The 12,336-nt window shown below is 47.0% G+C and overlaps 1 protein-coding gene across 1 annotated transcript in view; it reads left to right on the forward strand.

Annotated features, from left to right (window-relative positions):
• CNTNAP2 (contactin associated protein 2) overlaps positions 1 to 12,336 on the forward strand; it is a 2,342,027-nt gene that overhangs the window by 2,157,012 nt on the left and 172,679 nt on the right. The window contains exon 20 of the mRNA XM_042248972.2: positions 3,408 to 3,644. Coding sequence (XP_042104906.1) covers positions 3,408 to 3,644 — 237 coding nt within the window. The remainder of the gene's footprint in view (positions 1 to 3,407; positions 3,645 to 12,336) is intronic.

Here is a 12,336-nt window from a genome sequence, read left to right on the forward strand (position 1 = left end):
CACTAGACGGGGGCCTCTTTAAAGGTGTCGAAGCATTAGCCGTATCTCTGCATCCAGCGAGGCGTGCAGTGACCCATGTGCATCAAGTATTTGTTGATCCGGTACACACACACACACACACACACACACACACACACACACAGGCGTGTACACGCAGACACAGACAGATCTTTGCAAAAAGCCCCTGGGTGGGAGAGCCAGGAGAACAGGACTGCCCAAGCTTGTGGTTAACGGAGCTCTGCACCGCAGCTCAGGAGAAGCAGGATGAGGCACCCCCTGCGGCAGTGCTGGGGGATATTATAAGTGTGCAGCCGGGTGAGGTGGGGGTCAGGTGTCATCTGTGGCCTGAATCTGTTCAGTTCAGTTGCTCAATCGTGTCCGACTCTTTGCGACCCCATGGACTGCAGCACCCCAGGCCTCCCTGTCCATCACCAACTCCCAGAGTATACTGAAACTCATGGCCATTGAGTCAGTGATGCCATCCAACCATCTCGTCCTCTGTCGTCCCCTTCTCCTCCCACCTTCGATCTTTCCCAGCATCAGGGTCTTTTCCAGTGAGTCAGTTCTTCACATCAGGTGGCCCTGAATATACACTGGTAACTGTTTAAGATGAGGGCAGAGAAATAGAGAGCTTACCAGGCAGTCAGGAAAGAAAAGGGAAATTTACTGGAGGGAAAAGAGAGGGTGACTGGCCCTTGAGAAGAACCCCTTTCTCCCTTTCTGATGGGGTCCTTCTTATACCCCACCAATGAAAAATTCTCTGAAGGGATGGATAATTTTTAGCCTGTAGTTGAGTCCTATAGTTACGTAGCTGGAGGTCTGAAATCTGGTGGCCTTGCAGCTTTGAGGAGATAGGCACCAGTGAGAAAACAGAATGTCATTTGGGCAATTTGGTCAGTCTCAAGGATCCCTGTGATTTTATTCTTTGTTTGCGAGGTCAACATAATGAGCCATCTTATCAGTGAGACCCCATGTGGGCCTCATCGGTAACCTGTCTTTGTAAAATGACTGAGTGACCTTATTGGACCTCTGTCATATATTCCAGGCACTAGGCTAAGTGTCATCCCTAGGTTCTTTAACCCTCCAACAACCTATGAAGCCCCAGTTTCCAGAGGAGGAAACAGAGCCTTAGAGTGTTTCAAGCCGCTGACCAAGTTAACACGGCTGGGTAGCAGCAAAGCCAAGGTTTACCCACAATCACTGTGTAACTACTGCACCATGTAAACTCTCTCTGTACCAGGCTTCTTTCACAACCGTGAACTTCCAGATTCCCAGAGGAAAGAGTCCTTTTAAAATGGGTCCCCTCCTTTTAATTATAATGTAGAGCAGTTTCACAAGATACTTTCTGTATAGCGTTCCACCTATAATGCAGGAGACCCAGGTTCGATCCCTGGTTTGGGAAGATTCCCTGGAGAAGGAAATGCTTACCTACTCCAGTACTCTTGCCTGGGAAACCCCATGGACAGAGGAGCCCAGTGGGCTACAGTCCATGGGGTCACAAAGAATTGGACAAGACTGAGCAACCAAACTGTAAGTGTTCATTTAGTCAGATGTCGAGTCTTTAACAAGAATAACGGTTTCCACGGGCAAGGAAGTGTGGGAAATGCTTTTAAAGGGCACACGAGGGTGAGTGGTGAAACAGTGCCTGTGAAGACAAGCAAGTCTTGCTGGCGGGCCCTAACCTTTCACAGGAGTTAGGAGGTGGTTTTAGAACATGGGGAAGTAAATGCTAGGGAAAACTACAGCAGAAGCTTGTCTGCCAGGAAATGTGTAAAAACCAATTAGCATTAGGCCACAGAAAAAAAACTGATGAAGGATGAGTGACCTTACTTCTAATTTCTTAATAATAATAATAATAGGTACTATTTATTATGTGCTAATTACTTTATCTTTTGTAATTCTCTGTTATTACCTCCCTTTCACATATAAAGGGCTCCACTCGCTGCTCAGACAATAAAGAATCTGCCTGCAATGAAGGAGACTCGGATTTGAAGGGAATGGCTACCCACTCCAGTATTCTTATCTGGAGAATTCCATGGACAGAGGAGCCTGGCAAGCTGTAGTCCATGGGGTTGCAAAGAGTTGGACACGACTGAGCAACTAATACTTTCACATATAAAATACTGAGGCCTAGAGAAGCTGGCTAAATGACTTTTCCTAAAGCCATATAAGCAATTAATGGCAGCACCGGATATAAACCCAGTTCCCTGTAATTTCAGGTCTTGTGGTTTTGAACAGGATACCCAAAGCCTCCCAGGGCATCATCAGGGTTCCGGGACTTTCCTGGGTGAACCTCCAAAGCAACTCCCGTCTCTGCCCATGAACACCTTGAATTAGTGGTGCGTGTGATACTGCTGTAGGAACAGGGACCCCTTCCGGGGCCAGAGAGTGGGCTGTCATCTAACACTTGGAAATGAACTGTCCAACGAGACACACGTACCAACAAAACAGACCTTACTGGGAAGGGGCCCGAGCAGAGAGAAGTAGGGTCAGGGAACGCGGAAGGACTGCTCTGCCACGTGGCCTGCGGCCTCAGATTATACGGTCACGGGGTGAATTCCCAGGTTGTCTCTTGCCGGTCATCTTGCTTGGTCCATATTTGCTCTGACTGAGGGCCCTTCCTGGTGGCGTGTGCATCGCTCAGCCAAGGTGGATTCCAGCAAGAAGGACTCTGAGAGGCTGCTTGCCTCCTCCCTCTTTCCCCCACCCCCACTTCCCCACACCCCCACACCCCCACACCCCCACCAAATTTGCCTGGTTAGTTTTCAGGGGCAGCACAGGTGTTCCATATGGGGACCTCCTGTTGTGAGACAACTCGGGCAGGTGTGCCTGCCAGCCAAGGCAGGTGGTTTTGGTCAACAGTTCCCTAACGATCAAGTAGTGAAAGTGTGAAAGTGTTAGTTGCTCAGTCATGTCCGACTCTTTGTGACCTTATGGACTATAGCCCGCCAGGCTCCTCTGTCCGTGGGATTCTCCAGGCAAGAGTAGCAGAGTGGGTTGCCATTTCCTTCTGCAGGGGATCTTTCTGACCCAGTGATTGAAGCCAGGTCTAATTTATTCTCAGCATCACTCTTCAACCTAAATTAGTTATTTAGTCCAAGTACTAAATGTGAAGTTTTTTTTTTCCTGGTATGATTTACGTCTCTTAATTTTACTATTACAGTTTTAAGGTGACAGATTGCTATACTCTGTTACGTGCTTTTTCTATTTTGGAGGCATGTTCGTGTTGATGAAATAACATCCGTCTGCTTAGACACTTTCCCGGTCTGACCGCCCTCCTGGAGTCGGTCCACCCTCCAGGAACGGCCGTCGCGGCCACGCAGAGCTCAGCGTCTGCCTAGGTTAAGTTGCAGGCGGTGTCGCCATTCAACTCCTAATCTTGCCATTTCCTCTTTCCTCTTCGACAGACGTGGGTGCGTTTTTTGAAGAGGGAATGTGGCTGCGGTATAACTTCCAGGCGCCTGGGATCGGGGCCCGGGATTCGGGCAGCAGATCGGAGAACTCTCCGGACCCGCAGAACGGAGCCCCGGACCTGGCGGGCGAGGAGATCCGCTTCAGCTTCAGCACCACCAAGGCGCCCTGCATCCTTCTCTACGTCAGCTCCTTCACCACCGACTTCCTGGCGGCGCTCGTCAAACCCACCGGTAAGGGCCGGGATCCCTAGCCTGCTACAGTTCAGTGTCGGGGGACAAATGAGCCTATGGTTGGTCTCTAGGAGACAGCTAAGCGGTTGTAAGGCACATACACACCAAACCCCCAGGAGCCCATTTCCTCTCTGAAAACAGGAGCTCTAAGACCCTTGAAAACGAAAATGTTCAGGTGTGTCAAGGAGCACGTGTCTCTCATTTCCCAGGGACTCTGAACAGGTTTGGACATGGAGGCTGCCTCTCTGGTCTTGCTCTTTGGTGAGGAAAGCTCTGCATCCTCCCTGGACAGCTTCCAGGGTCATAGCATCTTAAATAGCAAGATTTTTCTTCCATGGGATCTAATAATGATTCTTATTAACCCAGTTCAGCTTGAAAGTGAAAGTCACTCAGTTGTGTCTGACTCTCTGCGACCCTGAGGACTATACAGTCCATGGAATTCTCCAGGCCAGAACACTGGAGTGGGTAGCTGTTCCCTTCTCCAGGGGATCTTCCCAACCCAGGGATCGAACCCAGGTGTCCCACATTGCAGGCAGATTCTTTAGCAGCTGAGCCACTAGATTTGAAAGATAGATGGGGGCGGTGGGGGAGTGGGGGGAAGTTCCTTAGGATTTTCCCTTCCAGAAATAAATTCTGAAGAAATAAGCCAAAAATCAGACAAAGATTCAGCATAAAGATGTTCATCATAGTTTATAATGTTATTTATGATAGTAAGAATTGGTGAGGACCTAGATCAATTTTAGTAAAATGGTTAGTCAAAGGGAGTCACTGTTTATGGGATACTGTGTATCCATTAAGAAAAATATTTGTGAAGAGTAAGTAAAGACATGAAAAAAAAAAGGCATGAAAAAGCCTTGACTGTGCAATATCAGCCAGGCTCCTCTGTCCATGGAACTCTCCAGATAAGAATACTAGAATGGGTTGTCATGCCCTTCTCCAAAGGATCTTCCCAACCCAGGAATAAAACCCTGGTCTCACGCATTGCAGGCAGATTCTTAACCATCTGAGCCACAAGGGCAGCCCCAATACTGGTTTAGCTCTATAAAAAGACGGACAGAAAAAAAGACAATGATGTGAGCACAAAGTATCTCTGTTTCAATATTTGACTTGTTTCTCCCAGGTAATAGTTTCTACTTATGTCAAATGCTCTTAATAAGCAACTGCCACTGTTCTCATCAGAGAAAAATAGTAAGTAAAATCAGGGAGTAAGGAAGCAGAGAAGTGTGAAATTCCCACTCTCCAGGATTTCACACATTCTTTCTTCTGCATCAGATTAAACTACTGTTTAATCCACTGGGGTTCTCCACCCTCACGTCCCAGGCTCTCCTTGGGGGGCAGGGAGGCTGGCTCTCAGCTCTAGCTCTTCGAGAATGTCATGAACACGCCCCAGTAGATCCTGTACTCTCTGCTCCTCAGGCTCCCGCCACGTTCCCATCTGGTCCCAACCCTCTCCAGTAACTCCTGCCCCACAGCCTACACCAGCCCCTGCAAGCACTCACGTGTGTGTTTATGGGCATTCGTCATGTGCAAAGGCTTTGACTAATGTTTCTGTATTAATGGCTCCCATGTAAGGAAGCCCGAAGCTGTATTGTGTTTCATATGCATGAATTCCCAAGAGCACCCACTCTATAAGGAAGAGTCCATTCTACCCTTTTCCTGCAGGTGACAGAGTGGAGTACAGAGAGGTTCAGTGATTTGCACACTTGGCCAGTGAAGGCACAACCAACTGGTGTTCCTGAACCTGGATCCAGAGTTCTCCAGCACTCTTTCTCTGCTGCAGAGATCTCTAGAACACACAGGGTATTTGCAAAGTATAGACAGTCAACTTCTCTTTAGGGGTTGCAAGGCCATCCTCAATTGCTACTGGAAATTGGCTTTTTTCACACTCCAAATACTGCATATTTTATGAATTGAGATTTGAAGCTAGACAAATTTGAGGAACTCATTCAGGAAAAAGAAATCAATAAGGACTAAGCCAAAATATCCAAAAAAGAAAGTAATAAAATAAGAAGTCTTAACTAAATGCCTTGGCATCTCTCAAACTTGACATGTTGGGAGCTGCATTGTTCTCAACGCTCCTGGAACCTCCCCGCCCCCCTGGTTCTGATGGTGCTGCCGCATCTCAGACGCGGAACACACAGCCTGGCGTCATCATGACCGCTCCGCCCTTCCCCCTCCTGTGGGTCTATTCCCAACGAGTCCTGTGGGTCCTGTTCTAACCGTGTCCTTCCCGAGCGGCCCCTCCTTTGCTTCCCCACTGCTACCCTCCTGGCAAAGGTCTTCTGATTCGGTGCTTCCTGACCCGTATCAAGGCACACGTGGCACGTTGTATGTGAATGGCACCTGGGCAGATGGATGAGGTTGTGTTTGGGAGGCCACCTGCCCAGGAACTCCAGCTGCCCTCTCCTCCTGCAAGTCTGCCGAGGTCTGAGGGGAGTCTGCTTCCCCTCTGCTTCCCCCCTGGTGCCCCGGGGCCCTCCTCGGGATAGGCACACCTCAACACATGCCCAGAAGGCTCCGTTCCCACCATCACTCTGCTCCCAGTCACCCCATCCTCCTCAGCCAGAAAAGGTCTTCCTTCACACACAGCACCCCTACCAAACAGCCAGGAGCCGCAGGAGGGATCCCTAGTCCCACCACCTTCCATCAGGACCCACCAGGCTCCTGGGTGAGAGCTCAGGGTGCAGAACCAGAATTCCGGATTTTAATTCTGCTCCTGTGTTTGCAGACTGGGGTCTGGAGCAGTCACGAGCCACACCAAGCCCCGGTTTCCTCATCTGTGACACAGTGACTCCCCCAGAGCAGCGCTGTGAAAGTCAAATGAGTTATTGAGTGTAATGCACTGTACACACGTGTGCATAGTAGATCCTAAGGAAAATCAACCCTGAATGTTCATTGGAAGGACTGATGCTAAAGCTGATGCTCCAATAGCTGGCCACCTGATGTGAAGAACTGACTCACTGGAAAAAGACCCTGATGCTAAGAAAGATTGAGGGCAGGAGGAGAAGGGGATGACAGAGGATGAGACAATTGGATGGTAATCACCAACTTGAGTTTGAGCAAACTCCAGGAAACAGTGAAGGGCAGGCAAGTCTTGCGTGCTATAGTCCATGGCGTCACAAAGAGTTGGATACGACTTAACCACTGAACGATAATACACACACGTGTGTGTGTGTGCGCGCGTGCAAGTGCGTGTGCATGTGGCAGCAATAGTTATCCAGAGCCTGCTGATTGAATCTACAGTTTCCCACATATTGAGGCCGCACATCCCTACACTTCCTATTCCGGGAGCTCTCTACTCCCCAAGCACCCCAAGGATGTCTGCCCAGGTGCCCACTCCGTTTCCCTTCCCTGGAAAAGCTCCGTCTTCCTCTGTGGCTTCCTGCCTGCCTTTCATCCTGGACTCAGATCAAGCCTCGCCTCTTGCAGTGGCTGTTCCTTCCTTTCGGCTCCGATCGCGCTTACTGCCGCGGCCGTTTGTTGGGCTCTCAGTGCTCTGTGCGGTTGCCTGTCTCTGTTACACACATGTCCTGTCTTCCCCGCAAGATGAAAGGCCCGGCACGCCGTCTCTTGCCTACAGCAGGTGCCCTGTGAGTGTTTGCTGATGGCAGTGATGATGGCCAAGGGAGAATAAATCTGTTAAGCACATTATTTGCTGCAGCCAATAAAAGAGCATTCCCATATAACTGCTTTAATTCACTTGGGAGATAAACATGAGCTGCAGGAAGTGAAGTGTCTCTCCATCTTAATAATATTTTATTTTAATGAACAAATATTAATATTCTCCTTCCCATCATTTAGTGGTTCTCTTGTGCTATTATTTTAAAGAAATAAATATATTATTTAACTTTTATTATTCCAGAATATTGCCATTCCTGTTTATATATGTTCACTATATATAAATTTTAAAGTCCAACTCATCTTTTTCCTCAAAGCAAATCGTTTCCAATGCCATTAAGCAAAGCAGTTAGAGAAATTTTAAATCATTTTTACAAAGTCCAAGAAAGCCAGAAAAGGGAGAAAATAATGAAAACAACTTAATACTGATTTTAATGAGCTGGAAAACATAAAGGGATCAATGACAAAGAGACAGTAGGGAAAAAAATGTCCACAGTTTTGTTGTTTTGTGTGTGTGTGTGTTTTGTTTTGTTTTTGCGGGGGGGTGGGGTGCGTAATTACTGGTTCCTCCGACTTTTAGCCTCAAAGGCAGAGCCCTCTCTTACTTCTCTTTGTATCCCCAGATCAGGCATGACCTGGACTGTGCTAGGGATTAGAGGTGGGTGTCTGTGTTAGAAGTGGACTCCACACAAGCCAGGCAGTCCGCTTCTGGACCTTTAAAACTTGGTTCCATGGTGCTTTGCACAGGGCACTAAATAAGTATACTCTAAAGAAATGAATGTTTAAATGACGAATGAATACCGCTATATGTTTTTAAAACTGGAGATATATATGGAGTCTAAAGAATGGTACTGATGAACCTATTTGCATGGCAGCAGTAGAGATGCAGATATAGAGAACAGACTTGTGGACACAGCAGGGGAAGGAGAGGGTGGGGTGAACTGAGAGTGTAGCTTGAAACATATATACCGCTGCTCCTGCTGCTGCCGCTGCCGCTGCCGCTGCCGCCACTTCAGTCGTGTCCGACTCTGTGTGACCCCATAGACAGCAGCCCACCAGGCTCCCCCGTCCCTGGGATTCTCCAGGCAAGAACACTGGAGTGGGTTGCCATTTCCATCTACAATGCATGAAACTGAAAAGTGAAAGTGAAGCCGCTCAGTCGTGTCCGACTCTGCTCGACTCCATGGACTGCAGCCTACGAGGCTCCTCCATCCTTGGGGTTTTCCAGGCAAGAGTACTGGAGTGGGGTGCCAGTGCCTTCTCCAAACATACACACTACTATATATAAAATAGACGCTACTATTTGCTGTATAACACGGGGAGCTCAACCCAGTGCCCTGTGACAACCTAGAGTGGGATGGGGTGGACGGGGGAGGGAGGGTTGAATATATGTATACCTGTGGCTGATTCATGTTGAAATATGGCAGAAATCAATACAACACTGTAATGCAATTATCCTCCAATTAAAAATTTAAAAATAAATGTCACCATTAAATAAAGAAAGAAAGAAAGAAAGCTGGCTGTGATCATACAAAGTCAGAGTACCAGAAGTAAAGTGGAAAACAAAAACTGAAGACAGTCAACTTGTTTTTTCCTGCATATAGCCAAACAACTTTCCTAACCATCTCCTTCACTGCCAAACAATAGGTTATTTATAATGCTATTACAGTAAAGAAAAAATAGGGTAAAACCCCTGAGTGGTAGGGAGAGAAGCAGCTCAGGAAAAAGGAGTGGCATGTTCAAAGGTCCTGAGGAAGGAAGAAGAGTTGTATCTTCTAGGGAATAAGCCAAGTGCAAGGTAGCTTGAATGTAAACAGTGAAAGGGTAACTGACTTGATTTGAAAACAAAGTAACTGGCAACCTTTCAGACAGGACATCATCAGCTATATTAAAAATGTATGTCTTTATCCTGTAAGCAACTGGAACATTTGAAGAGCTTTATGTGAACCATACAACTAATTAATTATACATTTTGAAAAGATTACTCTGCAAAGAAAACATGGGAAAGAAGAAGCAGGGAAACCATGATTCTTTCACTCAATGAGTATTTATTCAGCACCTACTGTATGGAGAAGGAAATGGCAACCCACTCCAGTATTCGTGCCTGGAAAATCCCATGGATGGAGGATCCTGGAGGGCTATGGCCCATGGAGTTGCAAAGAGTCAGACACGACTGAGCAACTAATACACACACTGTGTGTCAGGCATTATTCTAAAATTGGGGATTAAGTCACGAAGAATATAAACAGGGATTTCCCTGGTGGACCAGTGGCTAACACTCCAATCTCCCAATGCAGGGGTCCAGGTTTGATCCCTGGTCAGCAAACTAGATCCCACATGCTGCAACTCAGACCTGGCACAGCCAAATAAATAAACAAAGAGTAAGATATTTTTTTTAAAAAAAGGATATCAGCAAAAGTTTTTACTCTTATGGAACTTACTTTTGAACAAAAGAAGACAGACAATAAATAAATGAAGTGCTCTCTGTAGTATGTTGTATGGAAAGAACTATCATGGGGGGGAAAATAAAGCAGAAAAGGAGTGGGGGGGGGGGTGGCGCCTGGCCAAGGGAAAGCAGTAGGTAAATTGTGCTTTTGATAAGGAAGTCACAGAAATAATCACTGACAAGATAATATTTGAACAGGACCTAAAGGAAGTAGGAGCTCATCCATGCAGGTAGATAGCTGGGAAATGAGGGCCCTGGACAGAAGAACCAGCAGGTGCAAAGGCCGTGAGGCAGGAACATGCTGGCGTCTGTGGAGAGAGCAGAGAAGCCTGTGTGGTCATGTGAGGAGTGAGCAAGGAGGAGGATAACGAGAGGCTGAGTCAGAGATAATAGGGACGATCACAAAGGGCCTGGCTGGCCAGGATGAAGACTCAGAGTGGGATTGTTGCTGCTGTTGTTCTGTCACTAAGCTGTGTGCAATTCTTTGGGACCCCCTGGACTGTAATACACCAGGTTCTCCCATCCTTCACTATCTCCTCGAGTTTGCTCAAACTCATGTCTGTTGAGTCGGTGATGCCATCCAACCATCTCATCCTCTGTTGCCCCTGTTCACCTCCTGCCTTCAATCTTTCCTGCTTTGGGGTCTTTTCCAATGTGTAGGCTCTTTTCATCAGGTGGCCAAAGTATTGGAGCTTCAGCTTCAGCATCAGTCCTTCCAATGAATATTCAGGGTTGATTTCCTTTAGGATTGACTGGCTTAATCTCCTTGCAGTCCAAGGGATTCTCAAGAGTCTTCTCCAGCACCACAATTGGAAAGCATCAATTCTTTTGCGCTCAGCCTTCTTTATGGGATAGGAAGCCAAGGAAGGTTCCTGAGCAGAGGACAGCTCTGCCTTCTGTGTGCAGAGGAGAGTAGGGATGGAGACTAGGAGACTAGACTGGGCTGGGGAGACGTGGTGGAAGGGCAGAGGCAAGCAGGTTAGTTAGTATGAAGGCTAGTACAGTAATCCAGGAAAAAGACAAGGGTGGCTTGGTCCAGGGATAGAAACTGAGGTGATGAAAAAGGTAAGATTCAGGGCATGTGTTGAAGACAGAACCAAGGAGCTTTGCTGACAGATCACATGTGTAATACAGGAGCAAGAGGGGAGTCAGGGTTTTTAGCGGAAATGGCAGGAAGGATAAAATGTCCATTAACTGAAATGTGGGGAAATGGGTTGAATTAGTTTTAGGAGAGGAAGTTCAAGAGTTTGGTTTCTCGTATGTTGTTATCTGAGGTTCCAGTGAGACGTCTCCGTTAATGCATGAGTATTAAGAGAGCAGAGAAAGAGAGGACTCGCCTGAGAGTGAAGTGGCGTGAAGAGTGGCCGCGTGTGAAGGAGAGACTGCCGTGGGTCATGTGATCCAGGCAGAGGCGGATGCAGATGAAGTCCAGGTGATGGCCGTCAGGTCACTGATGGGGAGCGGCTGGCACAGTGGCCCAGGGTCAGGGCGGGAGCTCTGTGTGGAGGGATGGGCTCCCGAGGGAACCACACCAGGCACTCTAGGTGCCCATGGGGGCCCAGCGGCTATGGAGATGGGGCAGAGTGGGTGAACTTAGACACGTTTAGGAAACGGAAGTCTGCAGGACTTGGTTGAAATGCTATAAAGCAATCTAGGGTCAGGTGTTAAGAGAGAACTCAGAAATAGTGAAGGTTTGTTCAGATTTGTTCAGAAAACAAAAAAAAATAGGAAATGCAAGTAATTCATGATTGGTCTGATGGATGTTTCTTTCAATTCCAGGTACATAGTTCCATATTTTAAAGAACACATGTAAGACTAAGGAACGGCAGTGTTCGGAATCAACTGCATTGGTTTACATCGATATAAGTGGCTTTCCTGGTGGCATAGATGGTAAAGAGTCTGCCTATAATGCGGAAGACCTGGGTTCAATCCCTGGGTCAGGAAGATCCCCTGGAGAAGGAAATGGCACCCCACTCCAGTATTCTTGCCTGGAAAATCCCATGGACAGAGGAGCCTGGTAGGCTACAGCCCATGGGGTCTCAAAGAGTCAGACATGACTGAGTGACTTCACTTTCAATTTTCACTTTCACATCCATATAAGGGTGTGAGAATTACTTGAAAGGAGATCTGGCCAAATATTCAGAGTAGTTATCTCTGGATCGTGGTGTTCCCAGTGACTTTCCTTTTTATTTTTTCTGTTAACTTCCAAAGTTTGAATTACCCTGTGCTGTTTCACAACTTAAAATCAGAATATCAGTTTTGTTCCTCTGGAAGGAAAATGAAAGAGGCAAGGAAGAATTCTGAAATGATTTACAGTTAGCCACACTCTTGCTAAATTACTGGCTCCATTTTTAAGCTCTGAGATGTCCAAAGCTATTAGCATGAAGATTCCAATTTGAGTGGAAAAATGAGATACAAAGTTGATGCCTTTAAATAATCATAAATAAGAAATAAAAGCTACATTTGCTGTACAGATTAATTAAAAGCAGGACCTAGAATATTATATTCATCTTTCTGAATATTGCTTGCCATCAGGGGGAAGCAAGAAAGAGGATAAAAAGAATAATTTGTTGAGGCAAAGTGCAGGACAGCTGAGAGGCAGTGAGGACCCATGTTTTTATTGATTTG

This window comes from Ovis aries, chromosome 4, assembly GCF_016772045.2.
Source record: "Ovis aries strain OAR_USU_Benz2616 breed Rambouillet chromosome 4, ARS-UI_Ramb_v3.0, whole genome shotgun sequence".
In the NCBI taxonomy this organism is placed as follows: Eukaryota; Metazoa; Chordata; class Mammalia; order Artiodactyla; family Bovidae; genus Ovis; species Ovis aries.